The sequence below is a fragment of the Peromyscus californicus genome, unplaced genomic scaffold, assembly GCF_007827085.1.
Source record: "Peromyscus californicus insignis strain IS unplaced genomic scaffold, ASM782708v3 Scaffold_3__1_contigs__length_106647218, whole genome shotgun sequence".
Classification (NCBI taxonomy): domain Eukaryota; kingdom Metazoa; phylum Chordata; class Mammalia; order Rodentia; family Cricetidae; genus Peromyscus; species Peromyscus californicus.
In genome coordinates this window covers 22,814,739-22,830,630 of record NW_026294551.1, presented here as the reverse complement: position 1 = coordinate 22,830,630, position 15,892 = coordinate 22,814,739, and the positions used below count along the sequence as shown (strand labels likewise).

The 15,892-nt window shown below is 43.8% G+C and overlaps 1 protein-coding gene across 1 annotated transcript; it reads right to left on the bottom strand.

The window, feature by feature from the left end:
* LOC128122039 (keratin, type I cuticular Ha3-II) lies at positions 1-5,712 on the bottom strand. The gene is made up of 7 exons (XM_052757264.1): positions 5,365-5,712; positions 3,619-3,701; positions 2,653-2,809; positions 1,464-1,625; positions 1,247-1,372; positions 850-1,070; positions 1-118 (listed from the first exon to the last, which is right to left on the bottom strand). The coding sequence occupies exons 1-7, from the start codon at positions 5,710-5,712 to the stop codon at positions 1-3; spliced, it is 1,215 nt and encodes a 404-aa protein (XP_052613224.1).
* Positions 5,713-15,892: the final 10,180 nt, after the last annotated feature.

The following is a 15,892-nucleotide window of genomic DNA, read 5'->3' as shown; positions in this document are numbered from 1 at the left end:
TTAGCAGCCAAAGGTATTGCAGGGTCCACATCGGGAGCGTGTGACACAAGGGTTTGTGACACAAGGTCCAATGGGCTTGTCACAGGCGTTGGTGGTGGCGCAGGGGTTGCAGGGCAGCCTGGGACACAGGATGGTTAGAGTCAGCATGAGAAAGGAAATTTTCAAAAAGCAGAGATGGCTAAAAGCACGGAGCCTGGTCCCTGACTTCTAGAGAGCAAGCCTTGTTCAGATCACTCCTCTACAGAGTTCAGAGAGTGGTAGAAGAGAGTATAGACACTGGCAATGGAGTTGGTCTCCCATATAACCCTGGGGACTCAGGGAAGTCACTTTGACCTCTAAGCCTCTGCCTCAAACATAGAAAATGGGATTGGTGATATCCACCTCACAGACGTAAACTTGGCAAAAGAACTGTGTAAATAACCTGCCTGAGCTTGGCCTGCTCTATTTATTATTAAGTCATTTTCCTTGGAGATGCTCCAGTGCAAGAAGATGGTTATATTGAATCAAATTCCTTCCCTCAAATGATTCTAACAAGGAGAAAAGAAACAGTGGACCTAAAATTTTGATTTAATCAAAGCGATGATTGCTTGAGTTTTCTATTTCCTTTCCATGTCAGAAACCATTTATGAAAATATAAAGGTTTTTACCCATCAGCCAAAGAATTGCCAGCCTTGAGACTATCCTTCATGACATAAAATATCTTTAGTCCAAGTAACAGTGACCACAAGTACCCTACATCAGTCTCTAGAGATGTACTGGTATCTGACCTTCATCCTCCAAGTTCCTTTATTACTCTTAAGGTACTCTACATGTGCCTCACAGTAGTGGATACACCCTCCAGCGACTCACTTGCAGTCCTCGCTCTCCAGCAGGCCCCGGTACGTGTTGATCTCACACTCCAGCCGGGCCCGGATGTCCAGCAGCACCTGGTACTCCTGGTTCTGACGCTCCAGGTCAGCCCGGATCTCACCAAGCTGGGACTCCACGTTGGTGATCAGACACTGTACCTGGGACAGCTGGGAGCTGTAGCGAGCCTCACTCTCTGTCAGTGTGTTTTCCAGAGAGTTTCTCTGTGGGGGAGGAGACAAAGGCTGTCACAGAGCTGTCCCCTCTAAAGGTTCCTGCATGGCCTCCCAAAGGAGTCACAGGCTTCAAGAGCAAAGGAGAGGGAGTGTCCCCAAGGGCACCCCAGTGACTCCGCCCCCTGACTCCACACTGCCCAGCAGCAGGTGTGGACACTACACACCAGGTTGTGCTGGGCCTGCAGCTCGATCTCCAGGGCGTTGACTGTGCGTCTCAGCTCGATGATCTCTGCCTGGCAGGACTGCAGCTGCTCTGAGCTGGACACCACCTGCTTGTTCAGCTCCTCGGTCTGCAACAGGCAAGGGCAGAGACAGGATCAGACCCTGCTTCAGGGTCCTGGGGGACTCAGTTCCTGGGTGGCCATGAGCTCAGATGCCCACCTGTGTGGTGAACCACTCCTCCACTTCTCTGCGGTTGGTTTCCACCAGGGCCTCGTACTGACACCTGGTCTCATTGAGCACACGGTTCAGGTCCACGGTGGGAGCAGCGTCCACCTCCACGTTGAGGCGGTCTCCAAGCTGGCAGCGCAGGGTGTTGACTTCCTGGTGGGGGAAAGGCAAAGGATGGACCGCAGAACTAAGGAGCCCTTCATACTTTAAGAAGCACACTCAGAGTGAACCTTTTCAAAGATGAATGCAAGACTTTAAAAGGATGGATGTCGGTCAGAGACAAGTTTATCATAAACGCTCTTTAGAGGAAGGGAAAGTTCAGTGTAAGTATTATGAGAGTATCAAGAAATGTGGTGGAAGAAGCATTGTATCAAAGTTAGAAAACCTGAGTCCAGTTGATGTAAGTCACCTCTGGTGACTCTGTCTGAGTCCCTTCCCTCATCTCCGTATGAAGATTCTTGGAGAAGTTATTGCTAATATTGAGATTCTGTCATTCCCTTCTGATTTTGTATTTGTTGTGTGATAAGCCCAGTGTGACTAGTGATTTATAATTGTTGCTACTGAAATACGGCGAGACCCGGTTTAATGTTGTCCACCCATCCTGTCTCCTAACATCATATCCTGTTAGAACTTGTTTCCCCCTTGGGAAAGGATCTGATGTTTGAGACATGCAGCTGATTTCCTTAAATCTCATTCAACCATGAGGTCTGAAGGACCCATTATTTAAGTTTCTTCATTTCTCCATTTTCCCATCCATTCATTTACCTACCTACCCATCCATTCATCCACCTACCTACCCATCCATTTATCCACCTACCTACCCATCCATTCATCTACCTACCTACCCATCCATCTACTAGCAGGAAATCCATTTGCTTAGATTTCACAAAGGACAAAATCTCTATCTCTTTCCAACCTCATCAGTGATTTAATAACTACTCAGAAAATAACAGAATTCATGTGAGTCTTGGGCCACACATCTGGTCCCATGTGGACACAGATCAGCCAACCACACTTCTTCCTGTAAAAGAGCTCAACCTGGGCCTCAATGCCCAATCATCTCTTAGCTATCCTTTGGCCAACTAGCAAAAATGTTGCATTAACCTAACAAACCAAGACCTACCTTCCCCTGCTCAGAGGGACCCTCATACTGAGATGTTAGTGTCTGGGACTTTCTTACCTCCTCATGGTTCTGCTTGAGACACAGCAGCTCCTGCTTCAGAGACTCCACCTGGGCCTCCAGGTCAGACTTGCAGAGGGTCAGCTCATCCAGGATCCTGCGCAGGCCATTGATGTCTGACTCCACCAGCTGCCGCAGGGACAGCTCAGTCTGATACCTGTGTGCATAGTCAAAAGTCAGAAGACATCAACAAGGAAGAGCTTTTGTGGCACCCAGTCAAACTCATCCTACTTTGAGGTCATTCCATTTTAAATGTTCTAAAAGAAAAGCATCAGTGTGGTGAGTGAGGTGACCTGTCTCCTTCCAAGACCCACAGCGAAGGCACTGTGTATGGCTTCCTCCATGTTCACCACATTTGTTCTAAGAATCCATTCACAAGTGGCTATCAAGTAAGTCTACCATGTCTGTCCTCTTGAGTTGCTCCACTTCCTAAGTCTACTACTACCTATCTCCCTTCCTTTCCAACTACCCTGAAGAACATGAAACTCAAAGTCGCTTAGATCCAGCCTTGCCATGAAGTGGCTGGAGGTGGATTCTTTAACCCTTCTGAGCCTTGTTTGTAAAATGAAGACAAAACTAACACTTCACTGTTTGGGGCTGAAGGTGAAGAAATGATACACGTGAAATCCTGTTATAAAGCCTAGAGGTCTTTATAAGGTTCCATAAAAGATTATGATTAAATCTTAACTGAAAATACTGATTAATTCACTGAAAGAAATGGCTTTTACCTCTTATTTTTTTATGGCTTAATAACTCCTTTGGGTTGTGTTGATAATACACTTCTTCAAGTTAAACTTAAAACATAGACCCTCAGCTCTCAGTAAAGAGACCTTGGCTTTTAACCTAACTCTAACCCAAGACACAATAGCACTTAGAAGCTGTGTCTGGCACAGTCCCAGCACAGGGAGTCCTGACTTTGCAACTCAACCTCTCACTGGGCTGTTCTGGTCATTACAAATGTCTTACTTGGTCCTGAAGTCATCGGCTGCCAGCTTGGCATTGTCAATCTGCACCACCAGCCTGCCATTCTCAGACTTGCCACACAGAATCTGCAGAAGATCAATTGTGAGATGAGTTCCATTATTTTTCCCCAGTTGCTCTGTGTCCTTTCAGACTCTCACATCAGGTATCCAAACATGACTCATTCAGTGAACCACCACGGAAACCAGAAGTGCTGAGGTAGAATGTAACATGGATACCAGAAAGGAAGAGTGTGATTTGAATGTCATCGCTCATTCACCCACAGCTGGTGAGTGCAGTCATGGCTTCTGCTCTTCTGGGGCTTCTTCTAGTTTTCCTGTAGGAACTGACTGCACTGGGTGATCAAACCTCAGGTCAGGTGACCAAGGATCCCTGTATGCTTAGGATGAGAGCATTCCTGGGACACTAAAACCAGGCACGTGCAGATAAGCAGGACAAGACAGTTACCCTCTCACACCACCTCCATTGGAACCGTGCTGAGCCCTGTCCACTCTGCTGGCACCATGCACATGCTTCAGGTGACATGTTTCCCTCCACCTAGAGAGCACCTTGTAGAACCCACATTCTTTTCCCAGTTCCTCCAAGTGGCCACTTCTTCCATGTACCTTGCACTTTTGCTATGGTCTACCCTCTCTCTCTACCTTAGTAAGCCGTGATCTCCTGCTGGAACAAAATTCTCTTTCTCAGCATTTTATCCCTGACCCCTATTCTAGCACTTTGCCTAATGCTCATCAACTGTGAGTAAATAAATAATGATACTCAAATCATACTACTCCTTTCTGGCATTCACTTTGTTGGGACAGCAGACAAACAATTCCCTCCAAAAACCATGCACATGCACAGTCAGATAGAAACTCTTATTTTTGGGGTCCAGAAGATAGTCAAACTGGAAAAGTGCTTGCTTTGCAAAATGAGGACCTGAGTTTAATCCCCAGAACTCAAGTTTTAAAAAATCATGACATAGTAGTGCTCACTGATAATCCCAGCACTGAGGCAGGGACAGACAGAGCCCTGTGGCTTACAAAAATGGTGAATGGCACTTAGGAATGACACCAGTTTGTCCTCTGCCCCCACGCACCCCCACACACACACAAAAAAAAAACCCTGCTTGTCACTCAAATCCCACTCTGATACAGGCTCTTTTAAGGATCCTTCCAAGTCCCACTTTCTGTGGTTTCTACTCCTGTCATCATGACCCTGTATGCCATTTGCCTACATACCTGTTCTAGTGAGTGGTGTGTGTGTGTGTGTGTGTGTGTGTGTGTGTGTGTGTGTGTGCTGGTGAGGTTTCTGGAGCCAATGGCTTTCCTGGTTTGTCAAAGCTGTCTCTTACAATAGTTGCTACAAGTTTGAAAGACTTTAACTGTTTGAGACCTCACATAGAAAATCCTTAGGTCAAAGAACTAATTCTGGTGCATAGTATTTTTTTAATGTTATAACCTGTCTGAAAGCAAGAAAAAGGCATCATAATAAGCCTTTAAAAATAAGCTATTCTGGTTTGGGGTAAGAAGCAATGTTAGGAACCTTGGGCTAATTTGGCACTAATGCTGCATACTTCCATTATGGTGATTCCAAAGGAGATTTTCAAAGACGTCTCACATTGTTAGGCCAGTGAATTCTACATCACTTCCAACACTAGCTGTAAACAGCCTTAGTTCCATTCAGACTTCAGTATGTTCAATATGAATAAATAGTGCATTCAACTGATTCTATGACGCCCTTCCCCCTCACCTTCTGCTGCAGCTCCTCAATGGTCCTGAAGTAGGCCTGGTAGGCAGGGCACACCAGAGGGTCCTGCTGCTGGTTCCTCTCCTGGATCCGACACTCCAGCTCTGCATTCTCTCTCTCCAGCTGCCTCACCTTCTCCATATAGCTGGCCAGGCGGTCATTCAGGAACTGCATGGTCTCCTTCTCATTGCCATTGAAGGAGCCCTCACAGAACCAATTGCAGTTGCCCACATTGGCGGGGATGTTGCAGGCCCCGGGCAGGGTGCAGCCGTGGCAGCTGTTGGGCACGCAGGGCCGGGAGGAGCAGCTGGTGCGGCAGCTCATGGTGGGCAGGCAGCAGTTGTATGGCATGGTGCTGGAGGGAACAGAGCTATGAGAGTCAGTCAGCTTCTACACCTAATGTCCTGTCTCTGGTACAAGGCCCGGTCCTCTCCAGAGCTTTATATCCTGTCAGCAGTGGGTGTGGTGACATTTACCCCCTTTTGCTCTCGTTACCAATTTTCCATTTGTTATTTAGCCACCTCACCTGAGTCCTTTAGCTCATAAAATGTTTTACTTTGGCTTCCTGCTATGTCAGGACTCCTCACCAATCATGCTGGTTAGTTCAGAAAGAGCTTCATGGTTTGGCTTCAAAGTAACCAACTTTGCCAACAACAGCACTTCCCTACTGGGCATTGAGTTACAGTGGCTTCTGGCCCTCAGATTTGGGGGCGTTTCTGATCTCTTTCTCCTAAGCTTAGGAAAGGATTGTGCCTTGTTCAGCTCATCCCCAGTGAGGAGTCTGTGGGGAAAACCATCCGAGCATCTCTTTGGAAACCAAACTGGTTAGTAGAGAATCCCAAAAGCTAACATCAGAAAATGCAACCCGCTCAGTGCTGCCATACCATCCAAGTGAGTGGAGACAGCAATAGTCTCTTCTTATGGGGCTGCAGGAGTCTCCTAGGGTCCATTCATCCTCATAGGAATACTTTGGAAACCAACATTTTGGGCATTGCTATTGAGCATGAAGTACTACAGTATTTGCTTGCACACAGTGTGGCTGTAATTGACTCCTGCTTGCATGAGTGCCCATTTTGTACCAGACACTGAATGAACCAGGTACTTCATATGCATTAACTCCTTCAGGAACCACAAGCCTTGTAAGAGTCTGTAAAGTGGCCTCAGAGTTTCACTGAGATCCTCGAGATCCTTGAGGTCCACGAGCAAAAGCAGATTTCCCTAATTCCAGTGGCCATATTCTCACTACTTCGTGGTACCCTCTCCCTTCCAATAACTTTACTGTAAGATGGAATGATGTGGGATAGACTGAATTCAGTCAAACTCAGCCATTGCTTGGCGGTGTTTCTCCCCATCCTCTCCCCCAATCAGAATGAGCCAAGAAACAAGTCTGTTCTTCTTTTAAGAAACCAAGTCACTTCCATTCTAATGAGAACCTACTTAGCAAGAACACATCGTTCCCACTAGAAGTTGAAAAGAAGTAAACCCCTAGTCAATCTGGTGCAGAAATACCTGAGCCTAGTCCTCCAAGGAGTGTGATCCCTCAGTGCCAACACATTTTCACATGCTAAGGTGACATCTTAAGACTTCCAGCATATTCTAGCCAGCACATCTTCTGCCTCATGCCATTCTAGATGGAGCTTTGAACTACAAGGATTGGCTATCTCATCTATCCATGTCTCCAATACAAAAGGCATTCTTAAAGTTTTCCTCTTGGTAACTCTGAGCAAACTCCTACCATGTAGTTATCTATCGGATCCTACTTCCTTCAAGTGTGCGCCGGGACCCTGTTCTTTTTGTTATTCTCATGGAAGGCAAATCTACGTATTTTAAGACTGTATTTTTTGGAGCCAGCCAGATGTAATTTGGATCTAAATCTATTGAGGGAGGTAAACATCCACACTGAATCATTTCTTTATTGGTTCAGAAACAAGTTGTGACTATAAAACAATCATGTGTGTTTTCTTGAGTGATCCTGAAAGTCATTTCCAAGGAAGAGCTGACTCCAAGCATGTTTTTAGACAGAAAGCAAGCTTTAAGCAAATGGGTGTTCTTTTAGGACTGTTCCTTCCTCAGGTCCACAGTCTCTGCCCTCCCACCTAACTCTATTTGTAAATGATTCTACCATGACACATAGATCAGCTGTGCTGATTTAGAATCAATACCAAGCTGAGCAAAGCCCAATTGAATGAGCTCACAAAACCTAGAAAATACGTGAAACCATTAATTTTTTTTAAATTATCTTCCATTCCTCTCTTCTTCTATATCACCAGCCTCAAAAGAATAAATCTGGGACAATGCTATTTTTTAAATGTAAGGAAGGGCCAGGCACGCCTTTAATCCCAGCACTCAGGAGGCAGAGCCAGGTGGATCTTTCTGAGTTTGAGGCCAGCCTGGTCTACAGAGCAAGATCCAGGACAGGCACCAAAACTACACAGAGAAACCCTGACTCAAAACAAAACAAAAAAAAAGAGTAAGGAAGGAATATTGTGTTGCAGACTAGAAAATATGTCCATGAAGACTGTATAACTATTTCTATAGTTTCTGCCTCAGTCAGAGTGGAATAAGACATAGAAAAGATTACTGCATATTTAAAAGTGCACAGTAGAATTAGAAAAAGACACACATCCTGAGTGAAGTGATTTGTTTGCTGCATACCGACATGGTTATTATATAATGAATGGCTGAAAGGACGCAGATTTATTAAGAAAAGAAACAAGTTTCAGTTTGTTTCCTAGGAATTCTTAGAAGTGTTTCTCATTTATTCCATTTACTTTATACTGTGTGTTCTCAACTTTACATAAATAATGATATTGTCTCTGGCCAATGACCCTTCAATAAACATGATGGGCAGATGAAATCCTAACAACCAGAAAGGTTTTATAGCTACCTGTATCATTGTGTCAGACGCTGTGGCTGAGGCTTCTGGTTTCAAGATGTGAGCCAATGGCACTTGAGGTTTAAGGACACTATTCATTACAGAAGTTAAGGCTATTTCCATGTCAGAGATCACACACAAACTCGGCAGTAGTATTTAACCACAGAGTGAAGTCAGGGCAAGTCTTTGCTGGAGCCACCCTTCCTGTCTATAAAGTCATGAGGAAACATCCCTTCTCTTTCCCAAAGTCATGTCCATGACAGTGAGAATTTACTGTTTGAAATTCTCATAGGGACATATCGTACGTAAGATGTGTCCTTTTGGAAATGTAAAAAGATGTATCGGGCTCCTCACAGATATATTTATTACACTAATGTACACAAATGGCAATGAGAGGTCATGAATGGTAACACTGGGCAAGCAAGAAGATTTCTCATATCAAAAATTCAAGTCAATTTAAGTCATTCTATGGTTTTAACTTCTGAGTATAAGAATGTGAAGCAATCCAAAACAGCATAGCTTGATGATTTTACGTATTTATTGTTAGTATGTGTGTGCGTGAATGTAGGCACACACACATATGCCTACATTTCCAAAGATCACGTCTTACATACGATATGTCCTGATGAGAATTTCAAACAGTAAATTCTCACCATGATGGACATGACTTTGGGGAAGAGAAGGGAGGCCAGACAACAGCTTTCAGCAGCCATTCCTCTTCTCCTACCCCTGCATGAACATCAACTCATCGGGCTTGCACAACCATTGCTTCACTGGCTGAACCATCTCATCAGCACTAACAATGATTTTATTCTGCCTGGGATGGCTAGATTCAGGAACCACGTGGAGAAGGAATTAAAATCTGATGTGTGGAGTGCTCCACGGGTCAAGGGAAAGAGCTAAAGCTAGCATGGTTTCTCAAAACGCAGATGACAAAGTAGCTTGGCGCCTAGTGTAACTGTGTTTTCAAAGTTTGCATTACATTCACTGTCAAGTTGATAACTTGAGGTGAACATGAAGGAGCTGTGAGGCTACAGCTTCTTCCCCAGCATGCTACAGACTATGTCTCTTCGTAGTCACCGGTGACTCCTTCTTTCTATATTCAATCTGATTCTCCTTACCTTTGTGTAGCTTAAAGTTTTCCTGACTGGCCCACGGTCAGGGCAAATCTCTCTCACCCGCCAGTCCCACAGCCACTCAGACCCAACCAAGTAAACACAGAGACTTATATTGGTTACAAACTGTATGGACGTGGCAGGCTTCTTGCTAACTGTTCTTATAGCTTAAATTAATCCATTTCTATTAATCTATACCTTGCCACATGGCTCGTGGCTTACCGGCATCTTCACATGTGGCTTGTCATGGTGGTGGCTGGCAGTATCTCTCTCACTCAGCCTTCCATTTCCCAGCTTTTTCTCCTCCTTGTCCTGCCTATACTTCCTGCCTGGCCACTGACCAATCAGTGATTTATTTATTGACCAATCAGCAACACATTTGACATACAGACCATCCCACAGCACTTCCCCTTTTCTTTTCTTAAAAAGGAAGGTTTTAGCCGGGCGGTGGTGGCGCACGCCTTTAATCCCAGCACTCGGGAGGCAGAGCCAGGCGGATCTCTGTGAGTTCGAGGCCAGCCTGGTCTCCAAAGCGAGTTCCAGGAAAGGCGCAAAGCTACACAGAGAAACCCTGTCTCGAAAAAAACCAAAAAAAAAAAAAAAAGGAAGGTTTTAACCTTTACACATCTCTAAAGTCAGCTTGGTATATTTGGGAATTTGGGCGTAGCTTCTCTTACTACTTCCTGCTGGAGGGGGGCGCTGTATCTTATGGGGACATAAGATTATGGAATTGTCCATGAGAGTGTATTGTCTGAGCCAGTTGCCTTCAAACCATTCTGGATGTTGGATCATCTGGGCCATGGTGTCATCGGAGACCTTTCAGGGGGTCTTGGCTGGTCAAACCTGATGTATCTTAATCTGGAACAAATCCATAGCCTCTGGCCTTCTGTGGAAACAAAAGCAGAGTCTCCTTTCCAAAGCAACATATCCTTATATCCAAATTTTGAAGTCATGGTATCTTTAAAATATACATATTGGTTTAACTCAACATCTTTTATGATCAAATGTTTTTTTGTAGTTAAAAATCTCAAAGACAACACAATCCAGATTCTCTGTGTAATATCCATTTTTACGTGGCTTATTTTTTATATTAGCTTGAGCCTATTGCTTTAAACTGCAGCCTTCTAAGCCTGAAACGGCACTGGCGCTATGGCTGCTGGCTCTGCCCACTTCAGCTTCCCAACATGGTGGTGGTACGTTTTCCGCCAGCTCTGGGAGCCATCAACTCTCAGAAATAGTGGGTCTATGCTTCTATCAAAGCAGCGTGTAGCCCAGAAACCTCTTTTTTTTTGTTGTTTTGAACTAGCAAAGGCTAAATCCACCACACAGCTCAATGTGCCACTTGCAGAGGCCTCATTCCCGCCATACTGCAGGTCGAGCATGCATGCCAGGAACCCGCCATAGTAGCTCAAACACACAGGCTGCCACTAGCTTAAAAGAGACAACTAGGAGCTGGTTTTAGCTCCGTTTTAGAATCTTTTTACTCAAGTTTTAGGTGGAAACTCTTGCCAACACGTTGGGCGCCATTTGTAGCTTAAAGTTTTCCTGCCTGGCCCACGGTCAGGGCAAATCTCTCTCACCCGCCAGTCCCACAGCCACTCAGACCCAACCAAGTAAACACAGAGACTTATATTGGTTGCAAACTGTATGGGCGTGGCATGCTTCTTGCTAACTGTTCTTATAGCTTAAATTAATCCATTTCTATTAATCTATACCTTGCCACATGGCTCGTGGCTTACCGGCATCTTCACATGTGGCTTGTCATGGTGGTGGCTGGCAGTATCTCTCTCACTCAGCCTTCCATTTCCCAGCTTTTTCTCCTCCTTGTCCTGCCTATACTTCCTGCTTGGCCACTGACCAATCAGTGATTTATTTATTGACCAATCAGCAACACATTTGACATACAGACCATCCCACAGCACCTTTGCTCTGTATTCTGTTGGCCACACCCTCAGTGAAGTTCTTGGCTCCTTTGGCTTCTATGTCACTTCAGCTGCTTCTCCATTTTCCTCTCCAATTGCCATACCCAGGTGTCTTCAGAGACCTGGAAAAACAAGCTGTGGACATTGCGTTGGGAATTTTGAAGGACATTATGTAGCTCTGTCATTTCTGTCAGTGGTCCCCAAGGTGCTTTTGAACTCTACCATCTTCCCTTCAGTGGTCTTAGCTTGTTGCAGAGTATTTGTTTGCACTGTGAAGATGTGCCTTTGCCAAGGTGCCTTCTGGTTGGTTTAATAAAGAGCTGAACAGCCAATAGCTAGACAGGAAGAGTTTAGGCAGGACTTCTGGAGACAGAAAGGACTCCAAGAATTAAAAAAGAGGAAAAAGCCAGAAGACATGGAGAGGAAACAGGAGGTACAAGATGGAAGAGAGGTAATGCCATGTGATAGGACATAGAATAATATAAATGGGTTAATTTGAGTTGTAAGAGCTAATTAGGAACAAGTCTAAGTAAAGGCTAGGCTTTCATAATTAATAAGAAGTCTCTGTGTCATTATTTGGGAACTGGATGGCAGGACAGAGAAAGATTCGTTACATTAACTCCTACAGCTCTAGCTACCACCCTTCCTTAGATAACTCTCTAACAAATCCAGCCATTCTTCTTAAACTTGCTATATCACCATTGTTTCATTTCAAAAGGCTCAAAAATTTCAGACCCAGGAGTTTGGAGAGTTGGCTCGGTAGTTAAGAGCACTTGTTGCTCTTCAAGACCCAAAATTTTTTCCCAGCATGCACATGACAACTCACAATCATCCTTAACTGCAGTTCCAGTGAATTCAAAGCTTTCTTCTGACTGCCATGGACACCAGGTACACATATATTACACATACATACATGTAAACTGAAAATCCAGACACATTAAAATAAAATAATTAGCTTTTAAAAGAGAAAAAACTTTATGCCCATATAGGTGTCTGCAATGATTATTAATTTTATGTGTCAATTTGACCTTAGTAAGGGATACCAGATAACTGATTAAGTCTACTTCTGCATGGATTTATGGAGTGTTTCTGGAAAAAATTATATTGAAGATCATTATTATCAGTGTAGGTGGGCATCATCTAAATCCCTGAAGGCTCAAAGAATGAAAATAAGTGTTCAAGGATGTTGGGTTTACTCTTTCTTCTTGAGCTAGGATGCCAGTCTAATCCTGGGCTCAGACATTTATACCTTCAAACCTTGACCTATTCCATTGGCTCTCTTGGCTTTCAGGCCTTTGGGCTTAGAATGGAGCTACACAATTGCCTTTCCTGGGCTATCAACTTCAAGATCACAGAATTTCTCAATCTCCTTAATAATACGAGCCAATCCTGCATAATAATTTTATATATATTTGTCTGTGTCTTAAATAGAAGATAGATATATACATAGGTAGATGGATAAATAGATGATAGATAGATAGATAGATAGATAGATAGATAGATAGATAGATAGATAGATAGATAAATGATAGACATCCTAGTGATTCAATTTCTGTAGAGATCCTGTTGGTTGATTTATCTAGAGAACCCTTACTAATACAGTGTTCAACCAGTATAAATTATTCCTGTCTTTTCTTCATTGTTCCTTATCTCCAATCAGCTTCCACATGCTAGAGGATGCATCTAAACTCCCTTCATCCTCTCCCCAACCCATCCATCTCAGTTCATGGTTTCTCTCAGCAGTTTTCTAGAAGGTCTTTCTTCTATTTCACACAACTCTAAAAGCTTCCAGGTCCCATTACAAGCCAGGCTATCCACAGCTGCCAGATGTATCACCTGACAAGTTTCCATGCACAAAAATCTCATAAGCAGCCACTCAAGGCACTTTCTGATACATCCCAAACTATCATTCAGTTTCATTCTACTACCACATTTCTTTATGTTCCAAGTTAGAAAATGATCTTTCAGATTATAAATACACCCCTCAATTCCTCATTTCCTTACCCAACAAATGTAATGCTTGGAAAAACTTCCCCTCTTGTTGAACCCGCACACTCATCTGTCCAAACAGGTGCCATCAAATTTTAGTTCAGAATTATGCTAATATCATACAGCAAGAGTTGACTGAAGTAGAAACTATGGGAGGTGTATAAAGTTTTAATAACCTTATCATGATCCTCATTAATGTTATTCGTCCTTATACGTTTCGTTCACAGTATCCATTGGTTTGCACCATGATTTAGTTAGGGGGTGATTCTACTGCTGTTGAAGGACCTGCGGTTGACAAGACAGGCAGACAAATTTTATATGAAATGAACACAGTTTCAAAGACTGATCAAGGGCTGGAGAAAATGCTTAACTGTTAAAGGCTAGGCTCACAGTCCAAGCGCTGTTCTGGGCGGTCCTATTCTGAATCTTCTCTTGCCCTTCTCTCACGCTTCTGAAGTTCATAATTCTTCATTTAGATCTCCCTTTAGCCACTTCGCTGTTTGTCAATGATGACTGTCTCTTTGTCTTATTCACTCTGGGTTGTAAATATTGCTATGAGCCAAGAATGAGCTTTGTTTATTAGTGTTTCTCCTTTCCCAACATAGTTTTTAGCATACAATAATAGATAATTGGTTGTATTTGTGCCAGTCAGAGAGCATTAACTGAATACATAGCAATTGTGACTGTGCTTTATAGACTTGACAGCTTTAAAAATTCAAAGATGAAGCAAATGGGTGGAGACCTAAGAATTGTTGTTTGTTGAGAAAGACTTAGTGAAGGGTGGCCTTTCTTAGGATTATGGGCCATAGAATGCAAAGAGTTCATGGGAGATGCTGGGTGGGGGGATGCATACCTATAGGCCAGTTCTAGGAAGGCAAAGGCAGGCAGATCTCTTTGAGTTTGAGGCCAGGATGCCCCACATATCAAGTTCCAGGCAGCCAGAGCTATGTAGTAAAACCTTGTCTAAAAAAAGAAAACAAGTTTGTGAAATAAAATGATTTCAGTTTTAAAGCTGGGCATGCAAACTAATGACCATAGTGATATCTGTTTATATACCTCATTATTTGACCTATTTTTATGTACAGTCCACCTGTTTATCACTACTATATCCATGTAACCATTGTTGGTATGACTCGGTTTTTATACTACCAAAATATGCAAAACTAGCCTGTGAAGTCTATCACAATTTTCTGTGTTTCTCATGTAAATTCTTTTAAAGATGTAAATTTTAAAAAGAAGTTATCGGGACTGGAGATATGGTTCTGCTCACCAAGTTAAGTCTCAGTCCAGTTAGGCGTGATGGGGTGGACGGACTTGAAGTGAAACTGTCTTATGAGAAACCAGTGATCACACAGCGCATGGATTACGTAGGACTTAAGGCCCTGGGATGACTAAGCTTCTTGCCAACACATGCACAGTCATGGGGGAGTGGCTAGGAATTCTAACAAAGGAGGCTTCCAAAGAAAGCCCCTAAACAAAAGGGAGAGCTTTTGATGAGATCATGGATAGTTCAATGCTAAGTGACATCATCTATAGGACTCGGCAAATATGGAGCCAGATTCTGGAAGGGACAATAAAGCTTATCTTGTAGCTGCTAGAGGGAGGGGTTATAGGGCCACAGCTCCACATGGTTTCTTTACTTTCTATCCTGGAGAGCAAGATTTGGGGAGGTCCAGTTGGGCTTATGGATTTGGGGGGCAGCTAGAGAGTTTGTGTTCTAACAAGACTGAGATTCAGAAATCATCAGCCAATTCGGGAGTCATATAGGGATGCCAATTATCCAGGAACAGGGATATAAACCAAAAAAAAGCTAGAAGCCAGGGCACAGGTGAGCAGAACTGTGTGGGAAGGTACGGAAATCAATGAAGGGACATTTCCTGTCTGTGTAGGTGAGGCAGGGGCTCCAGAGAGGTGAGAAGAGGGGACTGCCAGTGGTAGGGTAGTTTAGGAGAAAAAATGTGTAATGAGGGTGACAATTTGAGAAATTTGCCAGCTGGGGGTTTCTCAGAATAGCCAAGGGCCCTGCGGCTGCAGCAAAATGGGCTTGGTGTTCATGGTCAAGTTTTCAGTACGGCCTGCCCTTGGCCAGAGTCCACCCATCCAGGGAACACCTCTCCCTGCCCCTCCAGGTTTCCCTTTGAGCATAATACCCAGGTCAGTCATTTGAGCCTTTAATCACCCTGCGAGAGGTATTTTTATGGGACAGTCATGAATATTTTACCAAGTATGAATATGAATGAGAAACACCTTTACTATGCCAGAGAAATAAAGTTTATTGGGAAGTAAATGAAGCTGCCTCCTTGCATTCCAGAGAACACCAGAGAAGAAAGGAAGGCAGGAAATGGAGGCATGTACAGGAAATGCCCTCTCTGGTAATCCCCAGAGCTCAGATTGCAGAGATCTGACACCTTCAGCAGCAAAGAGACTTGATCTTCAATGTCAAGAAGTTGATGATGGCTGTCTTTGCTCATTGGTTCTGGAAAGCATGTCAGTTTCTAGCAATTGCAGTTGTCGTGGTGACGTTTCTTAATGGCAACAGAAGTCCTAGCAAAGGAGAGACCTGAAGACTGTTCCTGGCTTTTAACTAAATGGCTTCATTGATGTCTTCAAAGGGGATCCAAGCAGTTCAG